Source organism: Mya arenaria, chromosome 15 (assembly GCF_026914265.1).
Source record: "Mya arenaria isolate MELC-2E11 chromosome 15, ASM2691426v1".
In the NCBI taxonomy this organism is placed as follows: Eukaryota; Metazoa; Mollusca; class Bivalvia; order Myida; family Myidae; genus Mya; species Mya arenaria.
Genome location: NC_069136.1, coordinates 41844539 through 41862879, shown reverse-complemented (window position 1 = coordinate 41862879; position 18341 = coordinate 41844539). Strand labels below are relative to the sequence as shown.

At 37.8% G+C, this 18341-nt stretch overlaps 1 protein-coding gene across 1 annotated transcript in view; it reads right to left on the bottom strand.

Annotated features, from left to right (window-relative positions):
• Positions 1-6866: 6866 nt before the first annotated feature.
• The window catches only part of LOC128219388 (M protein, serotype 2.1-like), a 42626-nt gene continuing 31151 nt past the window's right edge, over positions 6867-18341 (bottom strand). The window contains exons 6-11 of the mRNA XM_052927197.1: positions 16893-16937; positions 16572-16613; positions 10288-10326; positions 9862-9912; positions 7757-8280; positions 6867-7093 (exon numbers count right to left, since the gene is read on the bottom strand). Of these exons, the coding sequence (XP_052783157.1) occupies positions 6867-7093; positions 7757-8280; positions 9862-9912; positions 10288-10326; positions 16572-16613; positions 16893-16937 (928 nt within the window). The remainder of the gene's footprint in view (positions 7094-7756; positions 8281-9861; positions 9913-10287; positions 10327-16571; positions 16614-16892; positions 16938-18341) is intronic.

Here is an 18341-nt window from a genome sequence, read left to right as displayed (position 1 = left end):
ATACAAAATAAAGTACAAGTGAAGAACAAAAATAGTTTTTCTGATATTTCGTTCCGTTTCTTCAATTCCAATTCCCAAATAAGTTTGAATCGCAGTGGACAACTGTCGGTCAAATCAACTTTAGATTTAATCCAGTCGGTTGAGTATGATATTTATCATTTAACCGCTAAAGGTTAACAGTTTAAATGTTTCTAAACCAGCTTCACACGGAACACAATTTATCTTGACCAAAGTCTACCAATCTACCACAAAGTTAGAATTGATCGGGAAACCTGCTCTTTATTAAGCATTTTACTTGCATTAGTGTCAAGTGAAATTATCGACTGTAATTCTGGACTGCAAATGCGAGGTCTTATATAAACCCCAATTGAGTTATTAAAGCAATGGACAGTCGACAAGAGTTGATTGCTTTTAAACAGTGACTGTAAAGTGTATGCTTTCTTTAACTTAGTTTTACAAATGATGATTTGCAGTTAATATATTCCGTTTCAAAAATGATGTTGTTTTTTTTAAATGAAAGAATAAGTTCCTTTAAAAATACAAAAACGGTCTTACAAATCACGTGACACTCGCCCTGGCTTCTGATTGGCCATTACGATATAAACAACATAGTATGTATGAAAATAAATTTGTTAAATACTGTGTGTTTCACATACCTTCGAACAAAGGCATTCGGTTATGAACAATTGATTTCCATTAAAATGTTATAAACATTTGCTAGAAGCATTGAACCCCTCCCTATTAATAAAAGTATTAGCCAATCATCACATTAATTCATAAAAATAAAAAAAAAAGAACCAGTTCAATAACAAAATTTCATTTTCATCTTCATAAAAGGTCTTCTAAGTTTTTTTTTTTTAATTTTAGGGTATAATAATAAAAATATTTAGACATTGCATTTGCCATTACAAAAGCATACAAAATATAAATAATAACAGCTTTAAACTTTTAACTTAAATTCTAAAATGAATTGAAGATCATCGGTAATACAAATCTACAATTATTTTATTTTATTTATATTAAAAATTTGCAAATAAATAATACGGGAAAGTTTACGAACGAACCTTGATTTAAATAATAGAAAAAAAATACCCCCAATTTTTCGTTAAATTATGCAAATTGTCTTACCAAAACCACAACTGCATTCGTTGTTGTCATCTTGATTGTTATGCGATCCACTAATGACTGACCCTAAACTTTGTGAAATAGGTTATATAGCTAAAATGAGAACAGGTCAATGTTCTTTAAAAGAATTATCAGTGTTTCATGAGACAAAGACATAGGACACAAACCGTGTGCAAGGGTCACAATAATCACAATGGAAGAACATGCAAACGTATGTACGTATAACCTATATATCAATTACCAGGCCTTGTATAGTCTCAATGTCGTTCATTTGCCTACTGATAGCCTCCATGTTGTCTATAAGCCTACGTAAAGCTCTATTTGGTTCATTAACTTACACTTAGTTTTACATTGAATATGTAATAGCCTTTGTTTAATTTTGTATTGTTTTTTAAGCCATTATGAAACCCTATCAAGTATAAAAGCCTACATAGAACTCTTTATTGTTTATAAGCCTATGTATTTCCCTGCATTGTTTATAAGCGTAAGTAAAACCAATTTATTTTTATATGCCTTCGTATAACCGTATACTGTTTTAATGCGACGTAATATCCACGTTGTTTGTTAACCTCAGTGTATATCATGACTATAAATTGCAACCAGTAAGCATATAAAAAAACCTCTTTAGTCGTAAGTTATATCCTAATTGTGATTGTTTAAACTGTTTATATGTGTATTTTACTCTTAGGCATGCCATTGGGAAATTTTGCTTTAAAAAGGTATAGCTGCTTTAAGAGAAGGTGTTTTATGCTCATTTCTTTCAAATTAAACTCGGTATTCTTCATAAGCACTGTTGTTTTTGATATTTATTCATCCTTTTTGGAATATTAAAACAAAAGTATTAATTGGGGTAAATCTAATCTGGGAGTAAGAGTACATCTTTAAGTAATTGCTAGTTTCTGGTAATGAAAAAAACACCTTTTTCGGAATTGCTAGAAACTCAGATTGTCTGTATGTATTGATCATTGTATATCGTTTCATTGGAAATTGACACCATTACCCTCCATTAAGGTGCCTGATGGAGAACATCCCCTCCGAGTAGCCGGACACCGAGGTGGTATGTTTGCATTGCTCTCCGTTTATCTTTTCAGTGGTAGCTTTCCTCGGTTTAGGTGCCTGATGGAGAAGATATTCCCAGAATTGCAAAAATGGCCTCTGTACATTTCTACTCAGATGTATTTTCAGTGGAAGCTGAGGTAACCACCATTGGTTAATTTTTCTGGTGGAGATCATTCAGAGTTGGAAACTGACGTGACTTCTGTACATTTCTCTCTGAGGCCACTGCCTACTGTTCACACTCTTACACAGTGGTGAAAAATTGGCTCAGTGAGAGAGCAATATTTAATGGTCATTTAGAGAACTGAATTTCTACCTTCTGTACCCGTTGGTGTGTTTATGAGTCTGCTGGATAAAATTCTCTCAGAGGTCACGGAAAACCGAGATGGTCGGAGATACGGGGAGAACATGTAAGTATCATCACGCAAATAGTCACAGTGTCATCAATTAGGAAAGGAAGCACATGCCAATAAAGAAGTAATAAGCTATTGTTAACCCACATAACATAAAACTAAAGACGGTCATCAATATTTTTAATTATATTCGATGGCAACATTTTCAGTTGTCTTGAATCTTAAAGCAAATTACTATTTTTTACCAGTCGTTGAGAAACAGTTTAAAATTTAACAGATTTTGCTACAAATGTATTTTGCTACAGATTTATTAAAGATTAATTTCCCTATGCATAATTGCTTTGACAAATGTCAACAGAGAACAAGGTCCTGAAAGAAATAAAATAAATCAGGTAGCTGATGAGAAATAACCATGAAGAAAGCATAATCATTATGGGTCTTTTTTAATTTTCAATAAAGTACTCGACGAAAGCATTTCGTTGGGTTTTAATGCTTGAGAAAATAGCATTTACATTGAAATGAGAAATCCACCATATTAGATTGTGTCATTTGAAACATACAATATTTAAATGGTTTTATTTCATAACAGTTATATGGGATTATTATCGACTTATTAATCAAAAACTTTGACCTTCGAAAAGATTGTATATAATTTGATGAAGATCACTACAAATTAAAAAATAAATAAATTAGAAATGATTTTGATTTGACTTCCAATAAAAATACATCCAGCTCTAGTTTCCATTTTCTCAGTTTAAGAACGTCAAGACATAATATGCAGTGCTAACAAACACTTGAATATAAAAGGTTTGTAAAATGATATAGTCAACACTTTTGACAGGCTAGTTATTCCATGTTCTATATAAAATTCATACATGTTTCCATTTCAAAGTATGGTGTTGCAGTGGCACTTTCATTCTTGTCCCCTTTAGTGTGTCTTCGCTGTGGACTGAAAGGTTGAATCAATAAATTGGTGTAACTCATGTTTTCTTTCGGAAAATATTTGTATGTGTAGTTTTAAAGGGGATTAGACACCAGATGATACAAGTGCAAGAAAGAAAGGAAAACAAAACTTACATAAAATTGACATCCTTGTGTGCAACGACTTATGTCTTACTTATCATCTCGCTTTCGACACATGCTTCGTACGCATTTTTTTGGATACTTCCAATTCGAAATGTATTAGGGCTGTCTACCACGTCAATCGCAGTGAGTTTGAAAATAGCGTCGGTATATTGATCTGTACACTTAAAGATATATGATTCAAACTGAGAAACCAGTGTGCGCTATTTTAGGGGAAATACGATAAAACAGAAACATGAATGTTGCGTTTGTTTTATATAAACCATGGAAAGTGATGTTTTAGGCTTCCTACTTGCTCGCAATGAAAATCTAGGCTTGTTTTGTGGAAAGCTTTATTTGCCGATTGTGGACCATCTGGTGTCTAGCTTAAATTCATAATATAACATAACCACAGTTCAAAACACTTGTCAGACCAACATTTATTATGACAAAACATTCTAACCACTTCCCAAAATTGTCTTTATATACATTTACTAAAGCTGATGATTAACGCTTTTTATATTCCATATATATATAAACTGTAATTTTAAGATATGATATGAAAATGATTATATTCAATTTCTTCATTTTTAACTAAAACAATACGCTTAAATGGAATAATGAGAAATGCAATTTCCAAACTCTCTTACTCATTTATTATTATGGATGGTAATCCTTGCTGGGTTGGTGATAACTCGTGTTGCCTGGTTGAGAACCCTTGACGGCTGGTTGAGAAACTAGGTCGGCCGGTTGATAACCCTTGTAACTTGGTTGATAACCCTTGTGGGTTTATTAATATCAATTGTTGACTTGTTGAAAACCCTTGTTGGTTTGATGATAACAATTGGGGGTTTAGAGATAACAATTGTTGGCTAGTCATTAACCCGTGTTGGCTGGTTGATATCCCTTGTTGTCTGGGTGATAACCATTGTGGGTATATTGATAACCCTTGCTGGCTAGTTTGCAACCCCTGTTGGCTGGATGATAACCCTTCTCGGCTTGTTGATACTACTTGTTGTCTGGTTGATAACCATTGTGGGTTTATTGATAACCCTTGTTTGCAGGTTGATATCCCTTGCTGGCTAGTTTGCAACCATTGTTGGCTGGCTGATAACCCTTGTTGGCTAGTTAATATGCCCTGTTGGCTGGATGATAACCCTTCTCGGCTGGTTGATACTACTTGTTGGCTGGTTGATAACCCTTCTCGGTTTGTTGATAACCCTTGTTGGCTGGTTAAAAACCCCTGTTGGCTAGTTGATAATCCTTTTTGACTGCTTGATAACTTTTGTTGGCTGGCTGATAACTCTTCTCGGCTGGCTGATAACCCTCTTTGGCTGGTTGATAACCCCTGTCGGCTGCTTGATAACCCTTGTCTGCTGGCTGATAACCCTACTTGGCTTGCAGATAATCTGGGTTGGCTAGTTGATAACTCTTGTTGGCTGGTTGATAATGCTTGTTCGCTGGCTGATAACCCTTGTCGGCTGGTCGATGACCCTTGTACCTTGGTTGATAACACTTGTAGGCTGGTTGATAGTCCTTGTTGACTGGTTGATAACCCTTGTTGGCTTGTTGATAACTCCTGTTGGCTGGTTAATAACTCTTGCTGGCCAGTTGATAATTCTTGTAGGGTGGTTGATAGTCCTTGTTGGCGGGTTGTTAACCCTTGTTGGCTTGTTGATAACCCCTGTTGGCTAGTTGATAACCATGGTTGGCTGTTTGATAAAGCTTCTAGACTGGTTGGTAACCCTTGTTGGCTGGTTAATAACCATTTTAGGCTGGTTAATAACTCTTGTTGACTAATTGATAAATCTTGTTGGCCAGTTGATAACCCTTGTTGACTTTTTGAAAAGTCTTGTTGGCTGGTTGATAACCCTTGTTGCCTGGTTGAAAATCCTTGTTGGCTGGTCGATAACTCTTGTAGGCTGGCTGATAACCCTTCTCGGCTGGCTGATAACCCATGTAGGCTGGTTGATGACCAATGTTGGCTTGTTGATAACCCTTTTTGGATGACTGATAACCCTTCTTGGGTTGTTGATAACCCTTGTAGGCTGGTTAATAACCCTTGTTGCCTAGTTAAAAATCCTTGTTGCCTGGTCGATAACTCTTGTAGGCTGGCTGATAACCCTTCTCGGCTGGCTGATAACCCTTGGTAGCTGGTTGATAACCGTTGTCGGCTGGCTGATGACCCTACTTGGCTGGTTGATAATCCGTGTTGGCTAGTTGATAACTCCTGCTGGCTGGTTGAAAATCCTTTTTGGCTGGCTGATAACCCTTGGAGGCTGATTGATAACCCTTGTCGACAGCTTGATAACCCTTGGCGGCTGGTTGATAACCCTGGTTGGGTGGTTGATAACCCTTGTTGGCTAGTTGATAACCCTTGTTGGATAGTTAATAACCCTTGTTGGCTGGTCGATAACCCTTGTACACTAGTTGATAGTCTGTGTTGGCTAATCGATAACCCTTGCTGGATAGTTGATAACCCTTGTTGGCTGGTTAATAACCCTTGTTGGCTAGTTGATAACCCTTGTTGGCTTTTAAGTAACCCTTGTTGGCTATTTGATAACCCTTGTTGGCTAGTTGATAACCCTTGTTGGCTAGTTGATAATCCTTGTTGGCCGGTTGATAGCCCTTGTTGGCTAGTTGATAACCCTTGTTGGTTGGTTGATAACCCTTGTAGGATAGCTGATAACCCTTGTTGGCTGGTTGATAACCCTTGTTGGCTGGTTGATATCCCTTGTTGGCAAGTTGATAACCTTTGTTGTCTGGTTAGTAATCCTTGTTGGCTAGTTGTTAACCTTTGTTGGCTGGTAAGTAACCCTTGTTGGCTAGTTGATAACCCTTGTTGGCTGGTTAGTAACCCTTGTTGGCTAGTTGATAACCCTTGTTGGCTATATGATAACCTTTGTTGGCTAGTTGATAACTCTTGTTGGCTATTTGATAACCCTTGTTGGCTAGTTGATAACCCTTGTTGGCTGGTTGATAACCCTTGTTGGCTGGTCGATAACCCTTGTTGGCTAGTTGATAACCCTTGTTGGCTGGTTGATAACCCTTGTTGGCTAGTTGATAACCCTTGTTGGCTAGTTGATAACCCTTGTTGGCTGGTTGATAACCCTTGTTGGCTGATTGATAACCCTTGTTGGCTAGTTGATAACCCTTGTTGGCTGGTTGATAACCCTTGTTGACTGGTTGATATCCCTTGTTGGCTAGTTGATAACCCTTGTTGGCTAGTTGATAACCCTTGTTTGCTAGTTGATAACCCTTGTTGGCTGGTTAGTAACCCTTGTTGGCTAGTAGATGACCCTTGTTGGCTGGTTGATAACCCTTGTTGGCTAGTTGATAATCCTTGTTGACAGCTTGATAACCCTTGGCGGCTTGTTGATAACCCTTGTTGACTGCATGGTAACCCTTGTTGGCTACTTGATAACCCTTGTAGACTAGTTGATAGTCCTTGTTGGCTAGTCGATAACCCTTGTTGGCTAGTTGATAGCCCTTGTTGGCTAGTTGATAACACTTGTTGGCTGGTTAGTATCCCTTGTTGGCTGGTTGATAACCCTTGTTGGCTAGTTGAGAGTCCTTGTTGGCTAGTTGATAACCCTTGTTGGCTGGTTGATAACCCTTGTTGGCTAGTTGATAGTCCTTGTTGGCTAGTTGATAACCCTTGTTGGCTGGTCGATAACCCTTTTTGGCTGGTTAGTAACCCTTGTTGGCTAGTTGAGAGTCCTTGTTGGCTAGTTGATAACCCTTGTTGGCTGGTTGATAACCCTTGTTGGCTAGTTGATAACCCTTGTTGGCTGGTCGATAGCCCTTGTTGGCTGGTTATTAACCCTTGTTGGCTAGTTGATAGTCCTTGTTGGCTAGTTGATAACCCTGGTTGGGTGGTTGATAACCCTTGTTGGCTAGTTGATAACCCTTGTTGGATAGTTAAAAACCCTTGTTGGCTGGTAAGTAACCCTTGTTGGCTAGTTGATAATCCTTGTTGGCTGGTTGATAACTCTTGTTGGCTAGTTGGTAACCCTTGTTGGCTAGTTGATAGTCCTTGTTGGCTAGTTGATAATCCTTGTTGGCTAGTTGATAACCCTTGTTGGCTAGTTGATAACCCTTGTTGGCTGGTTAGTAACAAATGTTGGTTAATTGATAACCCTTGTTGGTTAATTGATAACCCTTGTAGGCTAGTTGATAACCCTTGTTGGCTAGTAACCCTTGTTGGCTAGTTGATAGTCCTTGTTGGCTAGTTGATAACCCTTGTTGTCTAGTTGATAACCCTTGTTGGCTGGTTAGTAACCCTTGTTGGTTAATTGATAACCCTTGTTGGTTAATTGATACCCCTTGTAGGCTAGTTGATAACCCTTGTTGACTAGTTGATAGTCCTTGTTTGCTAGTTGATAACCCTTGTTGGCTGGTTGAGAACCCTTGTTGGCTGGTTAGTAACCATTGGCTAGTTGATAGTCCTTGTTGGCTGGTTGATAACCCTTGTTGGCTGGTTAATAACCCTTGTTGGCTAGTTTTTAACCCTTGTTGGCTGGTTGATAACCCTTGTTGGCTAGTTGATAACCCTTGTTGGCTGGTTGATAACCCTTGTTGGCTGGTTGATAACCCTTGTTGGCTAGTTGATAGTCCTTGTTGGCTGGTTGATAACCCTTGTTGGCTAGTTGAAAAGCAATGGTCTGTCACTGATGATGTGTCACTGAAATTAGGGAGGTGGTTGTCATAATGTTTATCATGGAATAACATAGATTGATGATGCAATTAAGAGGTATATTTTAATGACTACGCAATCGATACGCTCAACTAAATTCTAGAAAGTATATTATTTGAACGTATTACCAATGAAAAACGCAAATTCGATGAATACTTTAAATTGTATCAGTGATAGCTTACAAATTCTTATTTCTTTTTTAATACAATAACTTCTTAATATTGTTAATTTCGAAGAACAATAATTGTTATTGCGTTTAAAAGTAAATAACACATCATTCAACATATTTTATTTTTACTTTATGCATTGGTCGTGTTTTTTTAATTGATATTTTCCCTCTAGAGCAAATTTTGTTTTACGGCAGTCCCTTTCGATTGCCGCCTTAAGAAGGGAAAAACCTGTGGCATTAATGTTTTGTTAAGGTAACTCCTGTTAGAGGAAGCAGTACGTCTACTAAAAATAGTTTCCTTCTTTATGGAATTAGTTGTTGCAATTGAAATTAATCTTAGGTGAAACCCCACAACCATCAACGGAACATTTGGTTTTTAACATTATTTTACTGAAGCATAAAACTAGTATCTAATTAAAAGTAATTCACTGTCGCTCTCAGAATCTAGATTTTATAGTATTTTTTCGAGGCGAATTCATGCTGTGCAGCCGAAGGGTGTTTAAATGTTGAGATAGCGAATTAATTTTAACTATTTAAGTTGAATGTAACGTTTCCGTAAAGTTTTACGAAAACCCCAGAGGAAATGTCGAGAGTGTATCCGAAGATGTTATTAAGAAGGATGGAGCGCGGACATCGGCATTTTCTAGACAAGATGTCGGAAATCGCCATGGCCTTATTGTTTTTTAATCTGGCCTATAATTGTATCAAATTTTTAAGGCCGATGATCTCAGTTATTTGATTCGTCGAGACTCCTTTATCGTTCAGCTTTTCTCTTCTGGGCATTGTAATAGTTTTAAAAAGAAAACTGAATTGATGAACTGATAAACGTAAACAGCGGAAGGAAATAAGTCAAATTCAATGCGGTAAGAGTTTGTAATTAGACATGACTTATAACTCTGTTACGAGCACATTTCGCCAAGTACATATTCAAATGATACTTACAAAGCGGGTTAACCGTATGTTCCATGAAATAGTTCATACATGAAAGGGTAGGCTTGTAATAGTAATAGTCAATCAAAATTGTTTGTTTGTTTTAAAATAGTGCATTTTTTATATTGACAAATATATTTGATAGTGTCTATTACTGCACTACAGACGACAGCACACATGTATTTTCTTCTTGTCACATGCATTTACTTTTTCAATTCAAGGGAAGCAAATCTTTTTAAAGATTGAAAAAGAAATCCCGAGTTGTCTGCAGTGAAATAATGCAATATTATTGTTTCACTCGAGCCAGAGTGAAATGACCAAGTTATAATTAACCAATATTTTTCATTATTTCATCGATATTCATGAAATAAAATCTCATTCCAACAATTCACTGCTTCTATCTTAAATAAGGTTAATTTGAACAGTTGGATTAGATTTCTTAAAAAGATGGAAAACAATATTGCACGAACCTTGTTGTAGAAACGTCCGTTCTGCGTTGTTTTCGAGTGAGCTTTCTCCACCTTACAAAAAAGCAATTACATGGTATATTGTTTCGCTACATACTCATGATTATAGGTCAAAGTTGGTTTCTTAATCTGTCATTGAAACTCTTATTTGAATTATAAACTCAAGTTGTAATTATCTATTAAGTATACCTTGCATACAACGTATATGACAATTGCCTGTTTATGCTAGTATCACCTTTCAGATTTTTTAATTTATTGAAACATTGAAAACAACACGAGCATGGTGTGTGTCTACCTCTTGGTCTGCAATTTCGTATCTCAATATAATACTGCACAAATGCCGTTAAAACATAATTTAACTTGGTTTTTTTATTATCATATAAAAACTTAACAATTCATAAATAATGTATCATTTATTATAGCCATTACCATGATTTGTTCTCCTGCTGTCTAACCAAATTTTCCAGCCTGAAACAACAAAGAAACGAAATTAAACATGTGATAGCTACAGGTATGTTACATGTTTCTATTGAGAACCTTTCACAGTATAAACCATAGCAAGAGTTTCATGTTGTAATGGCGACATTTCTAGCAGTCCGATGGGCTGCATTTACAATTGTTTTCAGTTAAATAGGTATATTATTATTATAGTATAGAAAAAAATGTTCACAGTAGAGCTGCTAAATCACCCGCAGACATCATGACAGAGCTCATATACTAGCGTAAAATCGCTCGTAAATAATATTCAGTTGGAATACCCTAACACACATTGTATTAGTTTGTTCTCAATCTTCATTTTGCATTAAAGGGCTTGGTATCGTGAAACGCACATACATTATAAAAACTAGGTTAAATTCGTATTATTTGAATGTTTATTCAATTCATGTATACTCGTGTTCGTACATATTTTAACCGTTCTTTTCGCTCTTCATGTATTAGAAAAATCACCTCAATCGTTAATACTGACACATTAGGGTGGACATATCAAGTATAACATTGATAATTATACGCAAAACTAAGCTCCTGGCAACCTGGACTATTAAAATTGTTCTCATCTCAGCTTCTTAACAATTGTTTTGTTAAGAATATATATTTTGGGGTACAAATGATAAAGAGACAACCGAACAATCACTTTTTTCTATTCGCATATAAAATATCATTGGTATTAGGAGCAAAATTTAAAACTACAGAAGGTACGTCACCCAGAAATTTTGTTTAAAATAACACACGAGTGCCTGAATCACCAACTGTCTTAAGTGCCATTTAGTTAGAAGGCTTCATTTAGGTATGATTTTGGTGTGTTTTGTTTGCGAAATGATTTTGGAAGGCTGTCATATTGACAGGCCAATTCTGGACACCAGCAGGTTTTTGGTATTGGCATAGCGTTGTCGTAGTTGTAGAAGTATTTTCATACTTTTGGTGTTGTTGTCGAGATATTGTAATAGCCGTTTAGAAGTTTTAGAGGTATTGTCATAGCTGTCGTATAGTTGTCGAGGTAATGACATAGCTGTTGTGTAGTTGTCGAGGTAATGGCATGGCCGTTGCAAAGTTCTCATGGTATTGTCATAGCCGTGGTGTAGTCGTCGTTGTATTATAATTGCCGTTGTATTGTTGCGGAGGTATTGTTATAGCCGTGTTGTAGCTATCGAGATATTGTCATAGCCGTTGAATAGTTGTCGAGGTATTGTCGTAGCCGTTGTGAAGTTGTCGTGGCATTTTCATAGAAGTTGTGAAGTTGAAGTTGTCTTGGTATTGTAATAGCCCTTGTGTAGTTTTCGTGGTATTGTCATAGCCGTGGTGTACGTGCCGTGGTAATGTCTTGGCCATTGTGTAGTTTTCGTAGAATTTTCCTGGACGTGGTGTTGTAGCCATGATATTGTCATAGCCGTGGTGTAGTTGGCGGGGTATTGTCCTAGCCGTGGTATAGTTGTCGCGGTATTGTCAACGCCGTTGTGTTATTTTGAAAGCCGTGGTGTAGAAGTCTTGATATGTCCATAGCCGTTGTTTAGTTGTCGTGGTTTTGGCATTGCCGTTGTGAAGCTGTCGAGGTTTTGTAATAGCCGTAGTTTAGGTGTCGTGGTATTGTCATAGCCCTGATGTAGTTGTCGATGTATTATCATCGCTGTTGTGATGTTGTCGTGGTAATGTCATAGCCTTGGTGTAGTTGTCGTGGTATTGTCATAGCTGTTGTAAGGTTTTCGTGGTATTGTCATAGCAGTTGTGTAGGTGTCGTGGTATTGTCTTGGCCGTTGTGTAGGTATCAAGATATTTTCCAGGCCGTGGTGTAGTTGTCGTGGTATTGTGAATGCTGTGGTGTAGTTTTCGTGGTATTGTGAATGCCGTGGTGTAGTTTTCGTGGTATTGCCATAGCTGTTGTGAAATTGTCGATGTATTGTCATAGCCGTTGTGAAGTTGTCGTGGTATTGTCATGGCCGTTGTGTAGTTGTCATGTTATTGTCCTAGCCGTGGTTTATTTGTAGTGGTATTGTCAAAGCCGTGGTGTAGTAGTCCTGGTTTTGCCATTGAGGTTGTGTAGTTGTCGTGTAATTGTACTAGTAGTGGTATAGTTGTAGTGGTATCGTCAAAGCCGTGTTGTAGTTGTCGTGCTATTTTCAAAGCCGTGGTGTAGTTGTCGTAGTTTTGGAATGGCCGTTATGAAGCTGAAGAGGTATTTTTATAGCCGTTTGGAAGTTGCCTTGGTATTGTCACAGACGTGGTGTAGTTGTCGTGGTAATGTCTTAGCCGTTGTGAAGTTGTCGTGGTATTGTCAAAGCTCTAGTTAAGTTTTTGTTGTTTTGTCATAGTCGTTTTGAAGTTGCCGAGGTATGATCATAGCTGTTGTGAAGTTGTCGTTGTATTGTCATAGCTGTTGTAAGGTTTTCGTGGTATTGTCATAGCTGTGGTGTAGGTGTCGTTGTATTGTCTTGGCCGTTGCGTAGGTATCAAGTTATTGTCCTGACCGTGGTGTAGTTGTCGTGGTATTGTGAAAGCCGTGGTGTAGTTTTCGTGGTATTGCCATAGCTGTTGTGAAATTGTCGGTGTATTGTCATAGCCGTTGTGAAGTTGTCGTGGTATTGTCATAGCCGTGGTGTAGTTGTCGTGGTATTGTCATGGCCGTTGTGTAATTGTCATGTTATTGCCCTAGCCGTGGTTTATCTGTAGTGGTATTGTCAAAGCCGTGGTGAAGTAGTCCTGGTATTGCCATAGCCGTGCAGTAGTTGTCTTGATATTATCAAAGCCGTTGTGAAGGTGTCGTTTTATTGTCATAGCCGTGGTGTAGTTGTCGTAGTTTTGGAATTGCCGTTGTGAAGCTGAAGAGGTTTTGTCATAGCAGTTTTGAAGTTGTCATGGTATTGTCTTAACCGTTGTAAAGTTGTCGTGGTATTGTCAAAGATGTAGTTAAGTTTCTGTTGTTTTGTCATAGCCGTTTTGAAGTTGCCGTGGTATTGTCATAGCTGTTGTGAAGTTGTCGTTGTATTGTCATAGCTGTTGTAAGGTTTTCGTGGTATTGTCATAGCTGTGGTGTAGGTGTCGTTGTATTGTCTTGGCCGTTGCGTAGGTATCAAGTTATTGTCCTGGCCGTGGTGTAGTTGTCGTGGTTTTGTGAAAGCCGTGGTGTAGTTTTCGTGGTATTGCCATAGCTGTTGTGAAATTGTCGATGTATTGTCATAGCCGTTGTGAAGTTGTCATGATATTGTCATAGCAGTGGTGAAGTTGTCGTGGTATTGTCATGGCCGTTGTGTAGTTGTCATGTTATTGCCCTAGCTGTGGTTTATCTGTAGTGATATTGTCAAAGCCGTGGTGTAGTAGTCCTGGTATTGCCATAGACGTTGTGTAGTTGTCTTGATATTGTCAAAGCCGTTGTAAAGGTGTCGTTTTTGTCATAACCGTCGTGTATTTGTCGTGGTATTGTCATGAACGTTGTGTAGTTGTCGTATAATTGTACTAGCAGTGGTATAGTTGTAGTTGCATCGTCAAAGCCGTGTTGCAGTTGTCGTGGTATCGTCAAAGCCGTGGTGTAGTTGTCGTAGTTTTGGAATGGCCGTTATGAAGCTGAAGAGGTAATGTCATAGCCGTTTGAAAGTTGTCTTGGTATTGTCATAGACGTGGTGTAGTTGTCGTGGTATTGTCAAAGCCGTGGTGTAGTTGTCGTAGTTTTGGAATAACCGTTGTAAAACTGAAGAGGTAATGGCATAGCCGTTTGGAAGTTGTCTTGGTATTGTCATAGACGTGGTGTAGTTGTCGTGGTATTGCCATAGCTGTTGTGAAATTGTCGATGTATTGTCATAGCCGTTGTGAAGTTGTCATGGTATTGTCATAGCCGTGGTGTAGTTGTCGTGGTATTGTCTTAGCCGTTGTGAGGTTGTCGTGGTATTGTCAAAGCTGTAGTGAAGTTTCTGTTGTTTTTTTGTCATAGCCGTTTTGAAGTTGTCGTGGTATTGTCAAAGCCATGGTGTAGTTTTCGTGCTATTGACACAGTCGTTATGTAGTTGTCGTGGTTTTAAAGCCGTTGTTTAGTTGTCGTGGTATTGTCATAGCCGTGCTGTAGGTGTCGTGGTATTGTCATGGCCGTTGTGTATTTTTTATGGTATTGTCCTGGCCGTGTGGTAGTTGTCTTGATATTGTCATAGCCGTTGTGAAAGTGTCGTGGTATTGTCATAGCCGTTGTGTAGTTGTCGTGATATTGTACTAGCTGTGGTATAGTTGTAATAATATTGTCAAAGCCATGGTGTAGTTGTCGTGGTATTGTCAAAGCTTGGTGTAGTTGTCATGGTTTTGGCATGGCCGTTGTGAAGCTGAAGAGGTATTGTCTTAGCCGTTTTGTAGTTGTCTTGTTATTGTCATACATTTGATTTAGTTGTATTGGTTTTGTCTCAGCCGATATGAAGTTGTCGTGGTATTGTCATAGCCGTAGTGAAGTTTCTGTGGTATTGTCATGGGCGATTTGAAGTTGTCATGGTATGGTCATAGCCGTGGTGTAGTTGTCCTGGTATTGTCATAGCCATTATGTATTTTGTGGTGGTATCATCATAGCCCTTGTGTAGTTTTTGTGGTTTTGTCATAGCCTTGGGGAAGTTGACGGGGCATTCACATAGCCGTGTTGTAGTTGCAAAGGTATTGTCATAGCCGTTGTGTAGTTGTCGAGGTATTGTCATAGCCATTGTGTAGTTGTCGAGGTATTGTCATGGCCGTGGTGCAGATGTCCTTTTATTTTCATGGCCGTTGTGTACGTGTCGAGATATTGTCATAGCCGTTGTGTAGTAGCCGAGGTATTGTCATAGCCGTTTGAAGTTGTCGAGGTAAAGGCAGGGCCGTGGTGTACTTGTCGAGGTATTGTCATAGCCGTTGTGTATATGTCGTGGAATTGGCATGGCCTTTTTGCTGTTGTTGTGGTATTGCGATATCCGTGGTGTGGTTGTCGAGATATTGTCATAGCCGTGGTGTAGTTGCCAAGATATTGTCCTAACCGTTGTAATGTTGTCGATGTATTGGCCTAGCCGTGGTGTAGATGTCGAGTTATTGTCATAACCATGGTGTAGTTGTCGAGGAATTGTCATAGCCGTGGTGAAGATGTCGTAGTATTGGTATAGCCGTGGTGTAGATGTCGTGATGTCGGCATAACCGTATGTAGTTGTCGAGGTATTGTCACAGCCGTGGTTTAGTTGTCGAGGTATTGTCATATCCATTGTGTATCCTATCGCGGAATTATCATAGCCGTTGAGTAATTGTCGAGGTATTGTCATAGCCGTGGTGCAGATGGCGTGGTATTGGCATGGCAGTAGTGTAGTTGTCGGTGTAGTTGATGTATTGTTATAGCCGTGGTGTAGTTGTCGAGGTATTGTCATGGCTGTGGTGCAGATGGCATGGTATTGTCAAAGCCGGGTGTAGTTGTAGAGGTATCGTCACAGCCTTTTTGTAGTTGTCGATGTATTGTCATAGCCGTTATGTTGTTTCTGAGGTATTGTCATAGCCGTGGTGTAGTTGTCGTGTTTTGGCATGGCCTTGTTTTAGATGTCGAGGTATTGTCATACCCATGGTGAGTTGTCGTGGTATTGTCATAGCCATGTAATAGTTGTCGTGGTATTTTCATAGCCGTTGTGTAGTTGTCGAGGAATTGTCATAGCCGTGGTGTAACTGTCGTTGAATTATCATAGCCATTGTGTATGTGTCGATGTATTGCCATAGTCGTGATGTAGTTGTCGAGGTTTTGCCATAGCCGTGGTGTTACTGTCGTGGTATTGTTATAGCCGTTGTGTAGCTGTCGAGGTATTGTCACGGCCGTAGTTTAACTTTCGTGGTATTGCCATATCCTTGGTTTAGTTTTCGAGGTATTGTTATAGCCGTGGTGTAATTTTCGAGGTATTTTTGTAGCCGTGGTTAAACTGTCGTGGTAGTGTCGTAGCCGTTGAAATGTATCGATGTATTAGCATTGCCGTGGTGTAATTATCGTGGTGTTGTCATTGCCGTTGTGAAGGAATCGATAAATAAGCAAGTTGTTATCATAGCAATGGTGTAGTTGTCGTCATCTTATCTCAACTTTTATGTAGTTGTCATTGGTGTTGATACATACAAAAAAACCTATAGCCATTATTCATGAAATGTTCAAGATTATCAAGAAAAACAACTGAAATCAACAAATAAATACTTAAATATTACAAATTACTTTCACCGCTTGCATAACAGAAGGTAATTTATAATAAATTAAAACATACTTTTCCTTCCCTATCTCCAAAGTTGCAATCTTGTAATTTTCTCTGAAACAGAAATATGTTCGTTATAAAATCTGAACAAACGGCTGGTATATATATATATGAAATGGAGTTTGGCCGAGGCTAAAAATATGATATTCACATTATTTTGTTTCATTCTAATTTTTTATTTTTTTATTTTAGTTGATTAACCCTTTCAATAGTCGTAATAAAAAAGTACGTCATCCAAACAATTATTTTTATTGTATTCTTGCGCTCTTACACTTCACTACAAGGATATAAACAATTTTTCGTAATTATGACTTAATTAGTAAAGACTTTTACTCGTAATGTCTTTTTAATTGCTGCTTCAGTTCTTCATACAATTGCCTGAAAATAGACAAAAAAACGTATTTGCAAACGAAATGTTCTAAACGAGTTTTTGTCAGACATAATGTACGTATTTTTCAATAATTCAATTTCTTCATACGAAATATTAAGTTTTAAACATAAAAAAATTATTCATCTGCGTTTGATAAAATTTCTTAAGTGTTTGCATTCGATCAATATCAGGTGTTTTAAATTTGCGGTACAATCTTAGATTTTCTGATGCATGTTATGTCACGTGATGAATTAATGCTGTCACTATAGACAGATATGTTTTCGTCCGTTCTTAAACGGCCACCATTTATTCTAACTCTGTAATTAAAAGCACGAAAATATATCATATAAAACTGGATTCATTTAGTTACTTTGACAACTCCCTGCACAATGTTGGAGCAAATAATACATGCCGTCACTACAAACAGATAATTATGTTCTCATCCGGTCTTAAAAGTGCACCATATGTTCTGTTTGGAACAAATAATACATATACAAATCGTTAATCAGAGTCAGAACTGCCTCGGTAAAAGTAGAAATGCAAACGTTCTAGGGCAATACTCGGAGAACCTAATGCTTAGCGAATATATCAAGGTTACATAATCCTCTACCAGACACAATCCGTTAATCAACAAACGCATTTGTCCGCAATATACCGTCTTTGATCATATCCACATAATCTTAACACTGCAAAGGAAGATATCATTGAGATACGCGTAAAATTCTTTACTATTTTGTCTAACCTAGATCCAGTGCTACCTAATATTTGTTCAAATTACGTGTGTGTTTTGATATTAAGCATAATTTAGACGAAGAGAATTAAGGTTATTGGATAAGAGCTATTGGCAAACGGCATTCATGTATGAGATTAAATGGGTAACCCACACTACAAGAAAAGCTTACGCGACTGCATACTTAAGAACAAACGCTGGGATGCTATGAACGTAAAAAAGTAAATATTTACTGGTTGTCTGTGATAGCATGTGGCATTTCAAAGAACGGGGCTTTATATGATCCTTGAAATATTGAAAGTGCCACCAATATATTATAATTGATTTTTGGAGTTAACAGGTAAAATGGCATGGTTACAATTTTTTCTGAGGCTATGGACTTTTCAATGTATATTTTTAAACCTGGTGATTTTAAATATCTTGTCTGTTATGGTTTTCAAAATATGGCATTATAATAGTAAGCCAGTAAATTCGAGCTGCTAGATATTATGATATTAAGCATGTGATGGCTTACCGGTTATGGCAGTATGACAGTTAGTTTTAGATTGATTGCTGGTATACATTATGATATTAAGCATGTGGTGGCTTACCGGGTTTGACAGTATGATAGTTAGTCTTAGATTGATTGCTGGTATACATTGTGGTATATAGCGTGTGATGTCTTATCGGGTTTGGCAGTATG